The sequence below is a fragment of the Peromyscus leucopus genome, chromosome 17 (assembly GCF_004664715.2).
Source record: "Peromyscus leucopus breed LL Stock chromosome 17, UCI_PerLeu_2.1, whole genome shotgun sequence".
Lineage (NCBI taxonomy): Eukaryota > Metazoa > Chordata > Mammalia > Rodentia > Cricetidae > Peromyscus > Peromyscus leucopus.
This window is the reverse complement of record NC_051077.1, coordinates 3,754,319-3,777,496: the sequence shown is the minus strand read 5'-3', so window position 1 is coordinate 3,777,496 and position 23,178 is coordinate 3,754,319. Positions and strand designations below refer to the sequence as shown.

The following is a 23,178-nucleotide window of genomic DNA, read 5'->3' as shown; positions in this document are numbered from 1 at the left end:
CAAAGAGGTGAAGGCCACATCCTGCCTGACCCCAAGCTCCGTGATTTAAGGGTGGTGTTTGTGCGGTGTACCGAAGGCCCTGAGGTTCTGTATTGAAGGTTCTTTCTAGTCTGGGGAATGAGCATTAGACTTGCTACTGATGTCTAAGTATACGTTAAAGGGTTTGGGCATAAAGAAAAGAAATAAGCTTACACACACACACACACACACACACACTCACTCACTCATAGAATAATTAGCTAATTAGACATTGTCTCCTCAGAAAGAGCTGCTACCAGCTTACATGGAGCATGCTTCCTCCTCACTTCTGAGGCCCCGCCCCCACAGGGCTTTGCTGGGTGAATAGGTGAAAGTGTGCACCATTTTTTAGTTACTTCTTGAGGCAGAAAAACGAGTCATAGAATAGTTTCAATGTAATCTAACTTGAAAATGGAAAACACGCAGGTTGAACAGTCTTAGACACCCCTTAACTGCTCCGCAAGCCTCGCCGGGTCCTTATTTTTTGGGTCATGTATTCTGGATCTGGGTGAAAGTTCTCAAATTTGATTTATTTACATATTTGGTAAAATGACAGTCACAGAGTTTTTAAGGGAATTACACCCACCCACCCAAACTCATGGTAACTCAGAAAAAGTATTAATAGCTAGAAAAGACAGTCTAATTCAAAATCCAGTCACTTTCAGAGTTACTCAGCATGTTTTGTTTTTGGTTATCAGTCCAAGAAATGCAATAAATAGCTGTGCTGTGTCATCTGGCGAATGTCATGAGTGCTGTGTCACAGCCCTTACGGCTGTCCCTGGAGGCACACGGAAGCCAGCATGACCCCAGGGAGAGCACAGGAAGGCCACCTCAGAGCTCCTGGGTCCTGGGCTGCTTAGGGTGTTTGCAGTCTGAACCTTCATCCCTTCAGGTGGGGCATCCAGATGAAGCGGTGTCCTTGCTGGGCATCAGTTTCAGCTCCTGTGGGACCAAAAATGCCACCACAGTCATCTTCTTTAGGCAGGAACAGAAAAACATGCCAATTCTTTAGAATGCACAGTGGACAGAGAACTTCAATTGACAGCCTTTTATTTAGAATGTACTAGCTAATCTTTCATTGTTGTGTCTGGCTTTTTGTTTGTTTGTTGAGACAAGGTCTCATGTAGCCCAGGCTGCCCTTGAACTTCTATGTAGTTGAGGTTAACCTTGAAGTCCAGATCCTACTGCCCTCTACCCGCTGCTCATGTCTTTTTTTTCATTATGACTTGACTGATAAACAGTAATTCTATATCTAAAACCCACCTTTTAAAGTGAATATTTTAGAGGTTTGGAGATATTAATATATGTACAGTATAATTTGGGAACATTTTAATCACTAACTCTCCCCAACCATATTCCATAACTATTTTCCCCCCAATTGTCCCTTCCCAGTTTCCAATAGCCACTGGTCTTTTTGCCACTAGGATTTGCCTGTCTGGGCATTTCATACACAGACCACTCTGCATCTGGCTCTTTCACCGATGTCCTTAAGCTCCAGCAATGATGTAGCAATGCCAGGCCTCATGTTTTTTATGGCAGAATAATATTCCATTGTGCAGCTATAGCTCATTTTGTTCACTCACTCATCAGTTTATGGACATTTGGTTATTGTTAATAATGCTATTCCAGACACAGGTGTGTGTATAGTTTCATGTTGATTTGCAGTTGCGGTTCTCTTCTCTCCTTAGGTGTGAATTGCTTTCTAATTTTTAGAGGAACCAGCAAACTATTTTCTTTCTTTCTTTCTTTTTTTTATTAAAGATTTATTTATTTATTATGTATACAGTATTCTGCCTACACACCAAAAGAGGGCACCAGATCAAATTACAGATGGTTGTGAGCCACCATGTTGTTGCTGGGAATTGAATTCAGGACCTCAGGAAGAACAGCCAGTGCTCTTAACCTCTGAGCCATCTCTCCAGCCCCACAAAGTGTTTTCAAGGTAAGTGGATCACCACTATGCCTCCTAGTTTCTCCGCACACCTAGCAAGCAAACGCTTTCATCTGCCATTCCAGCCAGCAGGGTGAATGTGAAGGGTATCTCACTGTGGAATTGATTCCCACTTCCCCTGGACACTGGCTATCTTTTCATGTGCACATTGGTCACTGCGTATCTTCCTTGGATGTACATGTAGTCAGATGATAATTTCTGCGACTTCAATTTTGCTGTAGGGTCTTTTCTTACACTGAGTCAGCAAACTGACAGTTGGCTTCTAGGTGTCACCTGAACACCAGTTTTGACTCATATGATAGAAGCATGTAGTGAAGAAGGACAGAAGCTGAAATGTGTTGTTTCCGCAGTCAGGAACCTTATAGCCCCTTTGCAAACGCTGCTCACTTAACCCTGACATGGGTGCAGGGGCTGAGGCCTATTTGTCTTTACGGTGTGTGCTGGGAACTGAGCGTTTGTCTGAAACCATGGAGCTGTCTTGAAGAACTTGGAGCATGTGTACTGTTCCACCACTGAGGGGTAGTCCATCTGTTTAGTTTTCTCATTGTTATTATGTGTGTGTGTGTGTGTGTGTGTGTGTGTGTGTGTGTGTGTGTGTGTGTATGTATGTATGTACGTACGTGTGTGTACATGTGTTTTCTGGTATCCATGTGTGCATTGTAGAGGCCCTGTGCCTCCATTTAGGTAGGCCCCGGGAAGCACTAGGATGGCCAATGGTTTTTCCCAGATGATCTTATAGATGCCTTCCTCCTAACAGCACGGCATTTGCTCTCGTTGGAGTTAGGAAGTCAGCAGCTCTGAGGGAGAAGCTGCTGCAGTGGCTGGGAGAGGGTGCTCTTCTCCGGCACGCCCGTGAGAGGCTCATGATAAGTCCAGTTTGTAGAAGGCCAATAGAAGTTCCAGACCAAGTGGGTCGGCCAGAAAGGTGCCTTCTGGGCTTTCTAGTCCTAGAAAATGGAGTCCTTTCCATTTTTACACCTGCCACTTTCAGATAAGGTAATTTTACTTGTATATTATTTTATTTTACTTCTATAAAAGGCTGGGGCACCAATCAGACATGGTGGCATATGCCTTTAATCCTAGCACTTGAGAAACAGAGGCAGGCAGATCTCTGTGAGTTCAAAGCTAGCCTGGTCTATCACGTTCCAAGCCAGCCAGGACTACAGGAAAAGACTCTTACTCAGACAAAATCAAACCAAAACCAAAACAACAACAACAAAGAACAAAGTCACCTAAGAGCAAGGCATCCCCAAACCGGGAAGAGGCTTAGGGCTGAGGTATCTGCAGCCCGGAGCCCTAGGTCCCTCACTCTCTCCCATGGATACACAGAGTGAAGGTCCTGGAAATGCATATGATGGATTGAAAGGCTCCTGGCAGGAAGCTGCCTCCCGACCACAGGCTAAGGCAGTGGCAGCTGTTTCCTGTCTTTCACAAAGAGGAAAAGTCCAGAGCCACTGACAAAGCACCCATAGGCCCAGAGCTGAATGCTGGAGAGGAGGTGGGGGGGGCGGGGGTTGATGGAGAGGGGGCGGGGGTTGGTGGAGAGGGGGCGGGGGTTGATGGGGGGGGCGGGGGCGGGGTTGATGGAGAGGAGGCGGGGGTTGGTGGAGAGGGGGCGGGGATTGATGGAGAGGGGGCGGGGATTGATGGAGAGGAGGCAGGGGTTGGTGGAGAGGGGGCGGAGATTGATGGAGAGGAGGCAGGGGTTGCCCTTGAAGCGGCCCCAGGAGCCCCTGCAAGGCTCTACTTGCCCTTGAGCCAAGCTGGCAACATCCTACAGGGAGTGTGGGCTGTGGGTGGCAGCGGCGGGGGACCGGTTCCAAGCAGAATAGCCTTCCCTTCTGTCTGTCTGTCTCTTAGCATCTCCCTTGGCCATCAGCTTTATCAATTCCTTTTATGGGGAGAGCGAGACGGTCCGTGCAAACAGAGGAAGGGTTGAATGGAGTGTTACTTCCAAGTATTTTCTAAACATTTTCCTTGGAAAACAAAAAGTAATCCCTCAAAATCAACAATAGGAAAATAACAGGAGAATAGCAAAGTATAAACAAATGGAAGAATCAGAAATGAGAGCAAATGGAGTATTTAGCAAGTAAAAGCTCCAAACTCAGCTAAAAAGCAAAATTCATCTTTGTCCTTAAAGGCTACCTTAAATAAAACCAATGCAGAAACGTTAACAATAAAACATAAATAAAGGTTAGCAGAGGTAGCAATCTAATTTGTTTTTAAAGTGGATTCTTAAATATTAATTAATTTATTTTTGATTTTTCAAGACAGGGTTTCTCTGTGTAACTGCCCTGGCTGTCCTGGAACTTGCTCTGTAGACTAGGCTGGCCTCGAACTCACAGAGCTCCCTCTGCAAAGGCGTGCACCGCTATGCTCAGCATTATTTTTTTCTGAAGCCAGGCAGGGTATGGATGCCTGTAACCTTAGCAATTGGGAGGCTGAGGCAGAAGGATCTGAGTTCAAGACTAGCCTGAACTACATAGTGAAATTCTGTCTTAAAGAAGAATTAAAATCCTTTGATAACAAATTCACACAATGTATAAAAATTCCATGTTTATTACAGACTTAAGAAAAAATATGGGAAAACACTGTCACACTCTTAGAAGAGTACTAAAGAGAGGCCATAGAGAAAAACTTGGCAGATTTTACCACTGAAATATAATCCCAGGGGAAATGTTCAGTGTGGGAGAAAGAATACTTGTGACAATAACAATAGAAAAAAGGTAAATACTGAAATATTGAAAATAACTTAAAGAACTATCCAGGGGAATTAGATAAAAGGACATGAGCAGAAATTCATAGTCTAAAATCTTAAAATATCTATACCAGCTAATGTTGGCTAGAGTATGAAAAAACAATGCTCTGTACCCAGAATGGAGGGCAGTACCTAGAATGTTCTAGAAAGTAAGTTAGTGGTATCTACTGGGCCCACCTTTCAATTGGACAATTTTACATCTTAGAGATGAAAGTTACAGATATACATGCACTATGATGATTATCACAGTTTCACTTAGAATAATGAAAATAATCAGATTTTTTTTTTATAATTTGGGGTCTGTATAAATAAAGGTATATATGTACAAAAATACTAACTGCTAAGAAGGCACATAGAAAAGACCTTTATGTCCTGGCATTGAATGATTTCTATGACATGTAATTGAATGAAGTGGGCAATTTACAGAAAGCATGTTTGTGTGGACAAACAGATCCACCTAATAAGTAGAAGTATACACAAACGGCTCCAGCGATCACGTCTATGGCATCTGAGAAGGGACACTGCTTCATAAGCAATCATCCCACACTGCCAGTGCCTTACTCTCTACCATACCAAATGCCAGGGCTCTGTATTTCAAATCAAGGTTTGAACCAAAACATTCAGGTTCTCTATGTCAATTAGAAAGCAAACTAAATTTCCTTAGTGTTTTGCTACTTAGTAATTGCTTCTTATTGTACAACTTTGCAATACTTGTCCTAATGCCTCAGGAATTTAGAAGAAATGCTGAGGCAAATAATAGGAAGGTCATATGACCAGAAATAATATGAGCCAAATTCAGTCCCTACAGGCACAGTGAGGACTAAAAGACCAGGTGTCACGGGGAGGGGGTCTGTGGGGTGGAATCTTTGGACTGGGGCTTGATCAGGGCAGGCTCTATGTCCTGGAATTCTTACTATTAGTTTGGTATCTGCACATTTCCCTAGAATAGACTTGATTTTGAAAACAGCATCATGGATAAGGACAGTGAGTGAAGATTTTAAAACCCCTAACTACTTTGATTCATTGAGATGTTTGTAAAAATAATGATGTTGGAATTAGATTGTCCTTCATTCAGAATTATGAGCTTGCCAGAGATTTGGGTTAGGCGAAGAGGAAAAGTTACAATTTTCTAGCAAACTCTTCCAGGTTGTAGGTTTTTTTTTTCCTCCTTGCCCTGGACTCTGTGTAGAACGGCTAATTCAGGTATTTACAAAATGAGTTTGGAAGCATACTATCTGGCCAAGTTATATCTTCACCAAACTCTCCCCAGCTCCTGAACCTGTAACCAATCAACTAAACTCATTTTTATCTCCTTGTAAGAGATGGGCGGGAAGAGAGATGGGTGAATTCCCTGGAGGAGAAGTGCCCAGGCTTCACTATGCCCTTGGCGACCTGAGCCATCTATTCACTGACAAGTGTACCCAAGGCACTGGGCAGCGAAGACCCAGTGCATCTGTGTGCGATGAACCTGACGAAGTGCAGAATTTCAGATAGCTGCATGTTTACAACAAGAACCGCAGGTACCTTTTCTCCAGGTGCGTCTGCTTTTGCAGGGATGGCTGGTGGTGGCAGCCCAGTCCTCCCACGGTCTCTGTGCTCCATACCAGGGCTCTGAGCTTGGGAGTCTTTCCAGGACGACTTTGTTTTGTTTCTGCGCTTTCATGTGCGCCTGTTCTCTGGTCTTCCTGTTTAGACTCCAGGAAGGAATACATACATTCTTTCATCAGCCAAGAGTTATGGAACAGAAAGCTCACTCCACATTCACAAAAGGAGCCCATGGATCATCAGGCCTGCTGGGCTCTGGGTAATGTCAGGGCTCTCGTCGTTTGCTTCCCATCGAGAAACATTCAACAAACCCTTGCTCCCCATCCATGTACCAGGATGCTTTTTGTCCTCTGGGGGGAGTAGGCACTGAGCTCACAAGGTAAAGACGTCATACCGCTGGAGAAGAGTGGTGGTAGCCAGGAGGCAATGCTGAATAGAGTCTTGAAAGGAGAGGAGGGTTGATAGCGAGAAGGGGAGGAAGGCCCAGGGGCCATGTGGAGAAGCATGACAGACAGAGGTATGAAGAGTCTAGTCTGTTTTGAAAGTGCTAAGTGCTACAAACCAGGCAGAGGCGCGTATTTTAGAGAGATCATGGGGGGGAGGGCGGCGTAGAACCAGCCTTAGCTCCAACACAACTTCCGTGGGGGATGGGATGGGTCGGGGGTGGGGTGGGGTGAGTGAACCAGCCTTAGCTCCAACACAGCCTCCAAGGTGGGTCTTGCATGAACAGCTTAGGGTGGACACAGTTCAAAAACTGTAGCTTCTTCCCTTGCTACAATAGATACTTTGGACTAAATGTTTCTTCGTGTGTTACAAGTCCTCATGACAATGTACAAAACCTTGAAATCAGTGGTTCTCAACCTTCCTAACGCTGCGACCCTTTAGTACAGCTCCCCATGTTGTGGTGATCCCCAACCATAAAATTCTTTCGTTGCTACTTCACAACTGTAATTTTGCTACTGTTCTGAACTGTCGTGAAAATATCTGATATGCAGGATATCTGATCTGTGACCCCTGGGAAAGGGTCCTTCAACCCCTGAAGGGATTACCACCCACAGGTTGAGAAACTCTGCATTAAATGATTGGCTGTTGTTCAATATCTGTCATCAGTTTTACTGGGGTGCATGTTCAAGGAGTCCCTCCTTTTCCTTCAGAGGGTCTCTCTCTGGGTGGCTTGATTGAATTCTCTATTTTCTACTGAGTTGTTGGTAGACCTCTGCAGACACAGGTCTAAGTTGCTTTTTTTTTTTTTTTTGGTTTTTCGAGACAGGGTTTCTCTGTGTAGCTTTGCGCCTTTCCTGGAACTCACTTGGTAGCCCAGGCTGGCCTCGAACTCACAGAGATCTGCCTGGCTCTGCCTCCCGAGTGCTGGGATTAAAGGCGTGCGCCACGGCCGCCCGGCGCTTTTTTTTTTTTTTTTTTTTAACCTAAATGATCATTCATTGTAACCTTAATAGTAGCAAACAATAACAAACCAAAATGCTCATCAATAGGTGAATGGACAGAGTGTGGCCTATAGGAGAGGGTGCCACTCAGCAGCCCAAGGATGACCCGACAACATCCTCAACAATGTCAATCTAGCCAGGTGTGGTGGCCCCCAATTTTAATCCCAGCACCCAGGAGGCAGAGGCAGGAAGATCTCTGTGAGTTCAAGATCAGCCTGGGTTACCTAGTGAGTTCCAGAAGAGCCAGAGCTATGTAGTGACCCTGTCTTTGCAAAAGCAAACAGCGATAACAACAAAATAAACCAATGTCATTCTTCAGAATATGCATACAGTAACAGAGCCAACCACGTCTGGTGCAACCTCCAGGGCCTGGCTGTCACGAGGATCCCTGACTGTCACTAGAAAGTTGGGAGCAAGGGTTGTGTGTCCCATCTTCATGGCAAGAGTCGTGTGCCACCATCTTCACTAAAGAGATGGGCTTCGGTGTGTGATATCAAACCCATCAAATGGTATACCTTCACTGTAAGATATTGTTTACCAAGTGCCAAATGTATCTCAATGAAGACAGAATCTCTAGTTATTGACTGTATAGTTTCTCTCAAAATGTTGGCTTTTGCTTCTTTCTCATGAAGCCAGCCAGCTGGCTTATACTATCTAAATCAAGTAGTTTTCTGTGTCCTTGAAACAGAGGATACCCTAGATTAACGATCCATTCATGACATCTCTGTCTCCTCCAAGTTGACGGCTTGGGTGCCTGGTGCTTGCCTGTGGTTTAGCTTATTATGAATCTGGAAACTGCTCTAAAGGGTTAGAGATTGAGTCCAGGGGCATCAGCAGGAAGGCCTGCATCGCTGTGGCCCTGTACAGTCCCCAGCAGGACTCTGCACCCAAACGGGGAGACTGCAGAGGTCTCCTGGGGAATGTGACCACCAAGGATGGAGCACCGCTCTTGCATGAGCGAGGAGAAAGGACTCATGAGCATGCTCAGAGAGTGGTTTCATGGAACATGGAGGCCTGCTGCCCTTTATCCTCTTAGGATGCAGAATTCCAAGCTGGAAGAAATCGCAGGTTTCAGAGAACAGTGCCCGCATAAAGGGACAGCCATGATCTCACCCGGGCATCAGGTCTGAGCCCTTGGCTCTCTCCCAGACAACGATCTGACACTTTGCAAGACTGTTGGGTGCTCCTCAAAATGGACACACCCTGCACCCTCCACAGTGATGGCAATTTTGGCCAAATTTGTTGTGCAGCTTCACTGTACCTCAGTTTCCCCACTGTGAAATGAGAAGCTCTGCAGCCTCCACTTTGCCTGGTCCTTGTGAGGATGGTGGTTTCGAAGGTTCTATGGCACACAGCAGGCATGTGGCTGGGCAGCTGTCACCCTGGGCCCATTCTTGTGCCTTGATATACCTCAGAGCCTCAAGGAGAGTTTGGAGTCAGGGAGCGTGAGGGCACTTTGAATTTGGCTCTTGTGATAAAAAAAAGCATGTCTTGCCTCTGTATCACCATGCCCCTGTCCCCTGCCCTTGAACCCAGGCCTAGCCTGGAACTGGCCAAGGCCAATGTCAAGAGCCCCTCTGTTACCTTCTGTGTGTGAAGTGATTTCTGCTGTCAGTCTGTCCCCTGGTTCTCATGGCAGAGGCCACCCTCTGCAGAAGTAGACAGTTGTCTCTGTCGATGACGGAGAGTCTTTCTTCCTCCATCTGTGGACACAGCGACCTCTCAGTAGCACAAGGTTCCTCCAGACATACTTTTCAAACCCACATGCCATAGGTCCCCCGAGGTGTCAGCAGCAGCTAGCAAGGTACACCATAATCCTGGGCACTGGGACAGAAGCAGGGTGACCACTACATCTGTGGGTCGAATACACTGGGATGGGGCTGCAGCAGCAAGGAGCTATATAGTATCTTGTGCGTTTAAGTCTCCTGTTAAACTGACAGTATGATGTGGCCATACTAGCAAGGAAATTATCTCAGGAGATATTTATGCTGCTCAGAAGAAGTGTATACTTAATTCCAGAGGGAGGAAAAGATTATACCTATAGCCTCCTGCACTGTGTGTGTGTGTGTGTGTGTGTGTGTGTGTGTGTGTGTGTGTTCACATGCCTCAGCATGCCTGTAGAGGTCAGAGGACATCCTTGGCTGTCCACCTTCATGGTCTATTTTGTTTGAGATGGGGTTTCTTGTTTGCTGCTCGATAGGCCACACTCCTTGGCCCACAGGCCTCCGGGGATTCTCCTGTCTTTCCTCCCATCTTGCTGTAAGATTCCAAATAGCCCCCAGCAGGAAGCTCTCCCTGAGGTTCATGGTTTAAAGAGTGGTGGGACCACTCTTGAAAAGCCCTGCTTTTAAACTGAGTGACGCGCTCGTTTGCTCAGCTGCTCTTCAGCTGACTCACAACGTTAGTCACTTTCAGTTTGCCTCAGGGGATCACTGCATGCATGGCTCACTCTCACCCATGGCCTACGCTTCAAGAAATACAAATCTGGAAGTGGCCAAAAAATGAAAAGGAACGATGCTAATTAATAATCTGGAGCTTCACTGTACACATCGCCTTAACGTTATCTGTCTGCATCTGTGCCATTATGGGGCAATGTCAGGGAAGGTTCTGGTACAGTCACCAGCCAGTTCCATTGGGGCAGGGTCAGTTCATTTGGCCTTTTAGGTGATACCTTGCTTTTGACAAGGCCAAAGAGCTTGTCCAGTCGCAGTCCAGGGGCTCTGAGCTGATATCCCCTTGTAAGCTGGGAAAGTGGTTAGCAGAGGAGGCGGCACGTACCTTCAGCTTCTTGAACTTCAGGTAGAGGTGGCTGTAAGTCTGGGGTGGGTGGGTGTCCACTAGTGGCTGGGCATTCTGGACCTGCAGAACAGAGTGGGCAGTGAGACTCCTGGGGCAGTTTGAGCAGGTTCTTTGACATCCCCATGAGGACCTTGTACCAAAGATTCTAAATAGCCCCCAGCAGAAAGCTCTCCTTGAGGTTCATGGTTTGACTGGGTTTCAGCAACACTGGGAGGGACCAGCTGACCCTCAGAAGTGAGCCCATGTTCTGTGGTGGGATAGAGGATCACATGGATGCAGAACGAGGTTTGTTGAAGTGGTAACAGCCAGTCATTTCTGCCCAACACTGTGTGGCAAGCACTCTCCTGCAGGCCAGGCCATGTGACTAACTTACAGGGCTGTGTGAGGCCCAGCAATGTGCTCAGGAAGTACCATATACCAGGACTGACCACAAAGCAACTCCCGCAGAGTTTCTATTAGGGGATGCACAACGCAGGAAAAGCGTATCTTTTAAATGGTGACAGATTATATTCATGAGAGCTACGCTTATTTTTGTTTGCAGTAGAAGGAATGAATCCCTTATGTTCTAGATCCCTGGTGACATCACTGACTCTAGGACCTATCAGCTGGTGATCTGCAGGTGACAGAGTTGGGAACCCTGCCAATCAAGGGATACACCTCAAAACGTGTCTCTAAAATGGCCATTCACGGTAAGGCTGGACTCAGTGTTAGAGCACTTGGCCTGGCAGGTACTGCCAACAATGATAACAAAGCAAAACATACAGAAAAATAAACCAACCAAGTAAATAAAATGACAGTAGAGCTGGGCGGTGGTGGCTCATGCCTTTAATCCCAGCACTCGGGAGGCAGAGGCAAGTGGTGATGCATGCGTTTAACCCCAGCACTTGGGAGCCAGAGGCAGAGGCAGATCTCTGTTGTGGAATATTATTTTAAGGCATGTTACTTTTGTTTATGTTGCATTTGTTTAACTCTGTGAAGCTGGGTTACTGTGCCTGCCTAAAACACCTGATGGTCTAATAAAGAACTGAACGGCCAATAGCAAGGCAGGAGAAAGGATAGGCAGGGATGGCAGGCAGAGAGAAGATATAGGAGGAGAAATGTAGAAGAGAAAAAAAGTAGCCAGAGAATGAGGATATCAGGGGTCAGCCACCCAGCTGTGCAACCAGCCACGGACTAAGAGTAAAAGTAAGATATATAGGAGTAAGAAAAAGGAAAAAGCCCAGAGGCAAAAAGGTAGACGGGATCATTTAGGTTAAGCAAAGCTGTCAAGAAACAAGCCAAGTTAAGGCCAGGCATTCATAATTAAGAATAAGCCTTCATGTGTGATTTATTTGGGAGCTGGGTGGCAGGCCCCCCAAAAGAGTAAAAAACAAACAACAACAGATCTCTGTGAATTTGAGGCCAGCCTGGTCTACAGAGTGAGTTCCAAGACAGCCAGGGCTACACAGAGAAACCCTGTCTCAACACCTCCTACCCTGCCCCCGCCCCCCCCCCAATGACAACATGTGTATCGGGCAATCTGGAAGCCCACCCTGTGGCTGCAGTGTCGTGAGGGGCTGAGGGCTGTAACACTAAACAGAGTGCTAAAAGGTGAGGCATCTCACAGACCCACTCAGGAACTAGAAGTAACCAGAGACAGAAGTCCGAGAGTGATGCTGTCTTTTGTGTGAGAAAGGCAAGACAGAGGCAGGAGGAGATGCTAGGGATCTGTGATCCTTCAGGGCCACAGACATGGAATCCAAGGAATGGGCCCGAGTCAAGGCTATTGGAGATGGGGGCAGGGAGGGAGGGAAGGGAGAGGCCCCATACACTATGTTTTGATACCTGGTGACATCAAGACAAAGGTGGTGACCAAGGTTGGAGGGTAATCTGCAGACTGTGTTAGCCATGTTTAATCTGAGCTGACTGAGTAGAGCTTCCTTGGACGTCTCTTCGGGATCCAGGTGAAGATGTTATCTGTGCTGTTTCTTGGGACATCGCTCTAGCTTTACGATACAGCCTGGGTTGACTGAGGTACCTGGACACACTATATGATATAGTGCCTCCTTTGTATGTTAAGGACATGAAACACAGATTTCCAAATGTGAGAGACAGCACTGAATTTGGAGAGCTGGTATAAGAGACCCCACCAACAGCCCTACAGTCCAGCGGGCAATGAATAAGAGGTCTTCAAAGGTTGTTTCTAGGTCTAGGCTCTGGGAAACTGGGTACATCCTTGACCATGGGTCAGTATCATCATTGCTAGTGGCATACAGGTGTCTACAGTATGTCTCCATCTCCATAATGAGATGGGCATGGTATTCTGTTTTCTTCACTCAGGGCTGTGGGGTTTGCATTAACTTACAAAGAAACACTAGAAAAACCCAAACTAAGGATTCCATGAAACAAGTACATCATGTCTTTAAAGAGTTCATATCCTGACAGACATGAAATTAGGAAATTAAATTACTCCAAGTGGTATGAAGGCTAAAGGTGATGATTTTGTGTTGGGAGGGAGAACAGCTACATTCTTGGGACAGTTTAGGAAATGGACCGTGAAATACCAACATTCATGTATTTGAAAAACCGTACTGTTAGGAAAGAGAATGTTTTTGTTCTTGGAAACTACACAGTGAGATACTGAGGGATAAAATGTGTGCTGTACTCTCTTAAATTGCTTCTGTGTGTGTGAGAGAGAGAGATAGGTGTGGGAGGGAGAATTAGAGAGTCTACTAGTTATTTTACATGTTTCTAGAACAGAATGCCTGAGAAAATCAAACTTAAGGAAGGAAGGGTTTCTTTTGACCTACAGTGGAGGATACAGTCACCATGGTGGGGAAGGGATGGTGACAGGAACTTGAAAAAGCTGCAGTCACAGCTGTAAAGTGCAGAACCCCTGCCCATAGAATGAATGGTGCTGCCCACATTTAGGGTAGGTCCCCCACCTCAGCTGACCGAATCTGGAAACTCTCTCACAGATCTACCTGGACATTTGTTTCCATGGTAACTCTAAACCTCATCAAGTTGGCAATCAAGATTAACCACATAGACATAGAGACGGGGATATGAACAGAGATTTATGAGGGTGTTTTTGTATTATTTATAAGACAGTTCTCTAAACTTGATGCTATTTTAAAACAAAAAGGTTATTTTTGTCCTCCCCACCCCGTCCCACTCTTCTCCCTGCATACATATGTATCTTCTGTTCTAGTATCTATTTCTGCTCACTATGAATGAACTTTAGTCAGCTCACTATTTTATTTGGTGTTTCAGAATTTATGGAAAGCCAGGCAGGGTGGTGCACACCATTACTCTAGTACTCAGGGGGCAGAGGCAGGTTCTAGGCCAGCCTGGTCTACCTGGCAAGTTTTGATGCTGGTATTCTCACCAGTCAGACTCCAGAAGATGCGGAGGATCATGTGGGGAGAGATGAAATACATGTATACACATGTGTATGCACGCACGTTGACATGGTTTTCTGGCCTCTCATTCATCCATCTACCATTTATCTATCATCTATTTATCATCATCTATCTACATATAGAGATGAAATTAAGTGTTCATTCATGCTCGGCAAGAGCTCCACCTTGTAGACAAAGCCCCAGCCATCTCTGTTTTTATTCAGCCACCAGGATTCGGTGCTGGAGCTCCATCCTAATGCCATTGCCTACAAGTCACTCCCACAGGCTTCACCCCTAAACACCACAGTAGATCAAGTTTCTACCCTCATGATGTATGCCCCTCATAATAGGGCTTAAATTTCAGCAATAAAGCTTTAGGAAACATTAAACCACATCCAAACCACAACATACTACATTCCAGAAATAACAGTGCAGTAGCCTGTGGAGAAGTTTCTTAGTCTTTATACAATTGTATAATAGTCCTTATGTGTAAAGAACCCTATTTACCCAGCTGCCCATTGAAGAATATTTGAATTGGTTCCAATTTTGCTATTACAAAAAGCTGCAATTAATATCTTTTGCAATTTGTCTTTGTGTATTTGCCAGTATATCTGGAATTGGGATTGCTAGGGTAAAGGATAAACATGTGCGCAATTTTATGAGGTATTGCTCAGTTCCCCCATGGGGCTCTGCCTTTCACACACACACACTAGCATAACTTGGTGGTGGCCCTGTCCCCAGAGCATTGCCAATGACGTGTGGGCTCCTCACCAACCTCAGAGTAGAGAAATAGTATTAGAGGGCAAGCTTAATTTGCATTTATCTATTCTTAGTGAAGCTGACCATCTTTTTACAGGCTAAAAGCTATTTGAACTTTGGAAAACTTTTTTCTTATTGCTCATTTATTTTCATTTTTCTTAGTTCTAGAGTTGACTTACATAAAAGCTTTTGTGATATAAATGGCAGTTATTTTTTTCTACTTACACTTGCTTTTCTGTTGCTTATTTCTTGGGCCATGCTATATATGTTATTAGTCAAGTTTATCAATTTTCCTTCTTTTTTAAGGGGTTTGAATTATGGTTAATAACTTTTTCTACCCTGATTTTATAAAATCAATTTTCCATCTTCTAGTACTTGTGGAATTAGTTTTAATTATTTTTATACTTAATCTTTGTATTTGCTATTTAAAGGCAGGATCTCACTATGTAGCTCTGACTGTACTGAAACTCACTATATAGACCAGGCTGGCCCTGAACTCATAGAGATCCTCCTGCCTCTGCCTCCCCAGTGCTGGGATTAGAGGTGTGCACTACCACGCCTGGCTGTATTTTTTGAGACAGGGTCTTATTATGTAGCCTAGGCTGGCCTTGAACCCTTGATCTTCCCCTCAGCCTCCAGAGTGCTGCTGGATTTGCAGGCATGCGTCATCACACTCTCCTGACTTACATTTAAATCTACAATCCTTTTGGAGTTTCTCTTAGTATAGAGTATGTGGGCTAAAGACTCCAAGCCCTGAGAATCCCGATTGAGGCTCCAATCCCAGGAACTCAGTGTAGAGATGGGTCCTCTGGAGGAAGGTGAGCCCAAACAAAGCATGAGGGGTCAGAGCCTGTAACAAGATGGCGGGAGAGCCTTGGTCCTTCCTCTCTGTCACATGATCTGAGAGAAGGCATACTGTTTGCAACGCATGAAGCCACCCTTACTGAGAACTGAGCCCTGCCAAGAACTTTGACCCTGGGCTCCCAGCCCATGGAACTGTGAGAAATAAATCTCTGCTATTAAAACAGTCTAGTCTAGTATTTCCCATGGCAGCCCAGGCTAGGGCAAGAATAGCCCCAGGTTGATCCTTTGTGTGTCAACGCCCTCTCACTCAGAACTGCGTTTGTATTGTTGGATCTGCCCTTGCTGGGGCCTGAGCACCCGTGTTCTCCAGAGTTGTGTCTTGAAACCCTAACCCCTAAGATGAGGAGGTGGGGTGTTTGGGAGGTGATGAGACTCTGGGGTAGGGCCTCCCTAAATGGGATAAGTGGCCTCAAAGATCCCAGTGAGAGGGGCACAGTGGGAAGGCACCATCTAGAAAAATGGCCCTGACCTGAGCTGCAGCATTTTAACTCAGAACCTCCAGAGCTATAAACAACAAATCTCTGTTGTTATAGGCAGCACAAACAGACCAAGAGACCGCTGTGGTCTTAATGTGCCCTCAAGTTCATGGGTTGGAAACTTAATCCTCAGCGCAGAACAAGGATGTAGCTCTGCGGGCAGGTGTTGCCTTAGAGATGGAGTTGCGCTGCTGTAAAAGGGGCTTGTAATGAAGAGTGCCTCTTCTTCACTCCCCACGGAAGGGCACAATTCCTGGTCCTCTGCTCTGCCACCAGAGGACACTGCAGTAAGATCTACACACACACACACACACACACACACACACACACACACACACACACACAGACACGGCACCTTGATTGTGTCTGGGACAACGAGAAGACTACTGCTGTCTGCAGACAGTCCGCAGGGATCCCTCTTCTACTCTCTTCTGATTTTCAGGTGCAATTGAGGTTGAATACACTTTGGTGTCCTCACCTTTGGTCTGCGCCTTTGGTCTGTCTCCTGTCTGTGCTCAGCACGGGCACATGCTTAGACTCAGAGGCCTTGTGTTGGCTTTAGCATTTGATATCATAGCTAAGCCTCCTCCAATCATACTTTCTTTCCAGTATTTTCTGAGTATTCATGCATGGCTACCAGGTAAGCTTGATGATGAATTTGTTTAGTCCCAGGAGAAAAATAAAATAGTAGATTTTCCTAAGGATACAAAGCAACTCAAGGGAAAATTCTATATTTGTGTATCAGTATTCATTTTCAAAAGTGTTGTACCCCCTTTCTATTTGTCCAGGTCATCTACTGTGATCTTCTAGAACATTCTGTTGGTCTCTACACAGGCGTGAGAAGATGTGTAGTCTTCTCTTCCCCTCTCCTGTCATTACAGAACTGGAGTCCTGGAACTCCCTAAAGCCAAAGGTGTCTTTTTGGTGACAGCCAGTGAGCCAGCTGGCGATGGGACTCCTGCCTGGCTTCAGACGGCGGCCAGTCACCAGGGGCCTGATTGTGTAATTAGAGGGCTAGAAATTCTGGTCCCAGTCTTCGCCCTCTCTGAGGAGAGCGAGGGTGAAGGTTAAGCCAGTCCTTGGGGCACAGCGATTTGATCGCCCACGCCTGTGGAAGGAAGTGTCACTAAGAACCCAAGGGACAGTCTGTCAGAGGCTTCCATAGACAGATGCCCATGTCGAGGCCCCAGGGGGATGGGTATGGGAGTGTTAGCACTGTCTAATTATTGTTTTCATCTGCCTTCTCCATATGAAGTGATGTGGAGCATCATTCACAGGCTAATTTGTCATTTGTATATGTCATCTGGGAATGCCCATTCAGTCTTAAACCCAATCTTTAAATTGGATTGTTTTCTCACTGTTGAGTTGTAGGGGTTCTTTGTACATTTTGGAAAACATTGCTTATTACATACATGTTTTCCCCTCCTTTCTCCAGGCTGTGGCTTGTCTCTTGTCTCTCTCAACATTGTTTTCCACAGTGCAGAAGCATTTTTCGTATTGATGAAACCCAGTTTGTCTATTATTTCTTTCATAAACTGTGTCTTTCTTCGGTTTTGTATACAAAAATAATTATTCAATCCTAGCACTCAGGAAGCAGAGGCAGGCGGATCTCTGAGTTTGAGGCCAGCCTTGTCTACAGATTGAATTCCCAGACAGCTGGGGCTACATAGAAAAATCCTGTCTCAAAAAAAAAAAAAAAAAAAAATCCTATTCCCAAGACCATTGGATTTCCATCTGTTACTGTCTAGTTTTGTGGTTTTATATTTTGCATTTACATTTATACTTACAATCATTTTTTTACTTAATATTTGTGAGAGTTCCAAGTTGAGTCTGGATAATTATTATTACTTTGCACATAGATGTTCAATCGGCTCAGTACTATTTATTTTTCTCCATTGCATTGCCTTTGATCCTTGGTTAAATATTGCCCAATTACAACTATTTGTGAGCTATGTCTTTATCCTAGTCCATTGACCTAGTCAACTGTTCTTTGACTAACACGATCCCATCCTGATGACTATAGTTTTAGAGCACGCCTTGAAGACAGGGAGCTCTAGTCCTCCAACTTGATTCTGATTTAGTTGCCTCCCTCCCTCCCTCCCTCCCTCCTTTCCTTCCTCCTTCCCTTCCTTCCTTCCTCCCTCCTCTCTTCCTTCCTTCCTCCCTCCTCTCTTCCTTCCTTCCTCCCTCCTCTCTTCCTTCCTTCCTCCCTTCCTCCCTCCTTCCTTCTTCTTCCTCTCTCCACCTTCTCTCCCTGTTGTATAATTGATTATATTAATTGATATTTGAATAATAACTCACTTTTACATACCTGGGATGAATCCCAGTTATTTGTGGTATATAATTTTTAATATAATGTTGAATTCTATTTCTTAAATCTTTGTTAGAGATTTTTGCACCTGTATTTCTGTTTCTATCCTTGGAAAGAGACTGTAGAGAATGAGTACAATCTCTTCCTTAAATATCCGGCAAAATTCATTAGCAAATCCATCTGGTCTCAGAGATTTCCATTTTGGAAGGTTAATTAATTGTTGATTTGATATTGTAATAGGCCTGTTTCAGGATCTATGGATTCTGTTGTGTTGGGAATCAAACCCAGTGCTAGACAAGTCTCTACCACTGAGCTACATCCCAGCCTGTGTTCATGGTGTCTGAACTGAAGTTCTCTGTTTTATTTCTGATACTAATAATTTGTGTTCTTTTGTGTTTTTTCTTAGTTGGCCTGCACAGAGGTCATACATTTTACTGATATCTTCAGAGAATCAACTTTCAAAGAACCAGGTTTCATTTATTTTCCTTACTAATTCCCTAAAGAGAATTTCATTGTTTTCCATTCCTACATTTATTATTTTTCTACTTGAGGTAACTTTGTGTTTGGATATCCAGGTTTGTTTTTATTTTTCGTTAGGCCTTTGTTCTCTTTGATTTCAGTTTTGAAAGTTGCTACGGTTTGCTTCTGTAGTCTTCCGTGATTCATGCTGAAGCTTAATCCTCCCCGTGGTGGTATTAAGAAATGGAGTCTTTGGGGGAAGTGATTAAGTCATGATGTTTCTTTTCTCGTGAATGAAATTAAAGCCCTTATAAAACAGTCATCAGAAATCTGCCCCTTTTCTTATCCCATTAAGGCTGTCATCTCAGAAGGCACTCTTTGCAAACACTAAGTCATCCAGAGCCTTGATGCTGGACGTGCAGCCTCTTGAACTGTAAGAAATAAATGCCTGCTGTTCATAAGTTGTCTAGTCTGGGGTGTCTTGTTACAGCACAAAGGCAGGTTTTATCAATGTATCCTCTGGTTTGCAGCGGCTTCCATCAGCAGCAAAAGCCCATCAGAGGAAGGGTGCCAGGCAGACCAGGAGGGAAAAGGACACATTTCCAAAAGAAGCAGTGACCAGAAGGATGAGTGTGTTGTTGTGGTGCTTGCTGAAGCGTGGAAGCAGGTTGGGGTGGGCACTTACGTCCTAAAGTACCCCCTGAGACTCTAGAGGTGGCTCTGGGGTGTCACTGGTGGCTGGAGGCACAGTGTTCTCTTCTCTCTGTTTTAGCAAAGTCTCTGCATTAACAGGGATTCTCATGCTAGCTCTAACTACTTGGAAAGCTGAGCTCTCTCCTCTTCACATGGAACACGGGTTGGCTTTTATTCAGACTAGTTGTGCTTGGGGTGGAAGAGAGGGATCTCTGTTCTTTGCCATGCCCCATCATTCTTCTCCCACCTGCTCATGTCTGTCATTATCCAACAGGGCCCTTGGTATCTGGGCCACAGTCACTTTGCCTGTACTGTTTGTCAACTTGGCATAAACCTAAACATACCTAGGAAGAGAAACCTCAACTGGAGAAATACCTTCATGAGATTGCCTGTAGGCAGGTCTGGAAAACATTTGCTTGATTAATGATTAATGTAGGAGAGCCCATCCACTGTGGGTGGTGCCATCCTTGGGCAGGTGGTCTTGAGTTGTATAAAAATCAGGCTGAGGGGCTGGAGAGATGGCTCAGAGGTTAAGAGCACTGGCTGCTCTTCCAGAGGTCCTGAGTTCAATTCCCAGCATCCACATGGTGGCTCACAACCATCTGTAATGAGATCTGGTGCCTTCTTCTAGCCTGGGAGTCTACATGTAGACAGAATACTGTATACATAATAAATAAATCTTAAAAAAAAATCAGGCTGAGCGAGCCATGGGGAGCAAGCCAGTCAGCAGTGTTCCTCTGTGGTCTCTGCTTAAGTTCCTGCCCCAAGTCCCTGTCCTAACTTCCTTTGGTGATGCACTATGATGTGGAAGTGTCAGCCAACAAACCCTTTCTTCTCCAAGTTGCTTTGGTCACAGTGTCTTATTGCAGCAATAGAAAACTGTGACGGTCTCCCTTCCCTTGTCCTGTGCCTATGGGGACATCCCACTAGCTCCTAGGCTCCGTTATCTGACCTCCTTAGGTTCTGACCTCTCCACACCCTCAGCTGGCATGGCTTCTCTTCAGAGGGTCTTCCCTCAGTCATTGTGTGCTTCATCCCAATCCCCTTTTCTTCAGCCCTTCCATCAGCTATGCCCAAGGCTGGCTCCTGCGCCTTGAGTGACTTCCCATCACTTCTTTCCTTCTCAGTGAGACTCATGGTGTGTTCTGTCACATGTTAGTACCTTCACCTTCATGCCAGGCTTGTGGACCCCCAGTCTACTGGTTCTGCTGGTGGCCATAGCCATATCAGGTTCTCCAAAAACCCCAATCATAGGCTTCTGGGACATTTCAAAGCTTCGTGTATTCGTGCCGTAAGCCTATGCTCCCAAACACCTCAGGGCCCCAGCCTACTGCCCACCTCACTAAGTCTCATTTGCTTATTCAGCCCTCTCCTGCTGCAGCGACCATTTCAAAACAGCTTTGAAGGTGTCTAGGGTGCAGAGTTTGGTCACTCACATAAGCTCAGGTGACTGTCTATCTCACGGGGTTTGGGCCAGTCCCTGGGATAAAAAAGAACCAAATGCCCAGAGGGTTGGTCTCAAAGATCACTCAGAGACACAATCGTCACCGACTCTGGCTTCTTAGTGAAAGGTCGTTACTAAATGGTTGCTGTAGGTTGATAAGATCTTAGTGAACAGTCATGATCAGAGCAGGTGACACAGATGCCGTGGGATGAGCCTGTGCATCCAGCTTGGTGGCCTGAATGAGAAACCAGAAGGCCATGCTACGCCTCATATAGGAGAGAGGAAGTTCTTTAGGGAGGGATGAGATATAAGGAAGCTAACTCAGGCCTTTGACAGAGCTGGGGAGGAGCGTTACTCTACATGGCGTCTCCTGGGGTCAGTGGGGCACCAACTGAGCCTGGCAATGAGTTGACCTCTGAGGGTGTCACCTGAAACTTCAGAGGGAAAAGGGGTTGACTGTCGATGTGGTACCTGGGGCAATCATTGAAAATTAGTGAAGGGGATCACCCCATTCCTGGTTTCCGGATCCAAGGATACCCTCCCTCAGGGGTTTCTGGTATAACTAATGGAATGTCGTTAGCAGACGAGCCCAATAGGAAGGCAGGGTTCCTTCATGACATCCCTTTTTTAAAAAAGGTTTATGCATGTATTTTTATGTAATTTGCATGTATACCTGCATGACTGAAGAGAGCATCAGAGAGAAGAGAGGTTCAGATCCCATGACAGACGGTTGTGAGCCACCATGTGGGTGCTGGGAATTGAACCCGGGACCTCTGGAAGAGCAGCCAGTGCTCTTAACCACTGAGCCATCTCTCCAGCCCAACTCTATGACATTCTTAAGCAACATCCACATCCTTACCCAAGGAGTAGAAATAATACTTGTCTCTTGCCTTTCCAGGTGCAGGTAGGTTTCGTTTCCTCTGGCACATGGAATGCGGCCCAGGAGTGGACACGCAGGTCTTCTCCTAAGGTGATTGCAAGTATTTTTAGGGAAACTGAATACGTTCAGGAACACACCCTGGGCTTGGGGATGGGGTGGTCTTGAGTCTGAGTTTGTGGAGCTCTTGTTCACAGGTGACACATGACGAGCCCTGTTAACAATTGTCATTCCGGGGGCTGGAGAGATGCTTAGCAAGGTTAAGCACACTGGCTGCTCTTTCCAGAGAATCTGGGTTTGAATCCCAGCACACACAACTGTCTGTAACTTCACTTCCAGGGGATCTTGTGCCTTCTTCTGGCCTCCATAGGCACCAGGCACACACGCGGTGCACAGACATACATGAAGGCAAGCTTTCATACACATAAAATGTTTTTTTTTTTTTATTAAAAAAGAAGAAACTGCCATTCTGGCCATCTGAACCCCTGCCCTGCTTCCCTGTTTTCTGCCAGGCACCCCGAAGCCCAGCAGGAGGCTAGCCCATGTCTTCCTACCTTTTTCCTGTGGTCCTGGTAGGTTTTCTCCCAGGCTCTCTGCAGGTCCCTATTAGCCCAAGGGGTGGTCATCTGGGGGACTCTATGCAGCATCTCAGATCGCAAACTCCAGGCTCCCTTCAGAGAGAAGCAGGCTGAGCAGCCCAGCCCCAGCAGAGCTGTTTGTGGGGTCATGTGACTGTTGCCATGGCGCCCAGGCCTGGGGAGAGCCCAGTTGTGCCTGTGGAGGCTTTGGAACAATGGATGAGAGCTGAGAGAAGAATAGACTCTCCTTCCACTCCAGCGGTTGTCTTGGATCTTGATGAGCTCACTGCTTCTGTTTTGAGCAGAGCAAGTCAGCTCCCAGCTCCAGAAGAAAATGTGAAGAAAGAGGCCAGAGGTCATCCGCTTCTCCGGAACTGACTAGAATGGACCAGCCCTTCTTTCACACTGCTCTTCGGACTCTTCCTCCTCTGCCGTCTGCCGTTCTCTCCATTTCTTTTCTTTCCTTTCTTTCCTTTTTCTTTTTCTTTCTTTCTTTCTTTCTTTCTTTCTTTCTTTCTTTCTTTCTTTTCTTTCTTTCTTTTTTTTTTGGTTTTTTGAGAGAAAACCAAAGGCTTTGCACCTTTCCTGGATCTCGCTCTGTAGCCCAGGCTGGCCTTGAACTCACAGAGATCCGCCTGGCTCTGCCTCCCGAGTGCTGGGATCAAAGGCGTGCGCCACCACCGCCCGGCTTTCTTTCCTTTCTTAATCTTTGCATTTCTTTGGGAGAGAAACACTTTTGGTTCTGTCTTTTAATCATTCATAACAATTTGGATAACTCCAGCTTAGGTAGCAGATTTTCTTTCTTCCTTCCTTCCTTCCTT

General features: G+C 45.7%; 1 protein-coding gene across 2 annotated transcripts; it reads right to left on the bottom strand.

Annotated features, from left to right (window-relative positions):
* Positions 1–527: 527 nt before the first annotated feature.
* Positions 528–22,663, bottom strand: Cfap97d2 (CFAP97 domain containing 2). 2 transcript variants are annotated; one of them, XM_028881243.2, is made up of 5 exons: positions 22,334–22,661; positions 10,496–10,576; positions 9,302–9,420; positions 6,252–6,421; positions 528–960 (listed from the first exon to the last, which is right to left on the bottom strand). In XM_028881243.2, exons 1-5 carry the CDS (start codon positions 22,505–22,507, stop codon positions 899–901), a joined length of 606 nt encoding a protein of 201 aa, XP_028737076.2. In that variant the 5' UTR covers positions 22,508–22,661; the 3' UTR covers positions 528–898. The 2 variants fall into 2 exon arrangements, with proteins under 2 accessions (XP_028737076.2, XP_028737079.2); XM_028881246.2 differs by lacking the exons at positions 528–960; positions 6,252–6,421 and having other exon boundaries at positions 9,298–9,420; positions 22,334–22,663.
* Between the last annotated feature and the right edge of the window lie 515 nt (positions 22,664–23,178).

Excerpts from the sequence above, each read along its gene's own strand:
- Cfap97d2 (XM_028881243.2), bottom strand. The coding sequence starts at position 22,507 with ATGACCCCACAAACAGCTCTGCTGGGGCTGGGCTGCTCAGCCTGCTTC. Across the intron at positions 10,577-22,333 it reads ACCAGGACCACAGGAAAAAG|GTCCAGAATGCCCAGCCACT; the intron begins GTAGGAAGACAT and ends TCTGTTCTGCAG. Across the intron at positions 9,421-10,495 it reads TGAAGTTCAAGAAGCTGAAG|ATGGAGGAAGAAAGACTCTC; the intron begins GTACGTGCCGCC and ends CTGTGTCCACAG.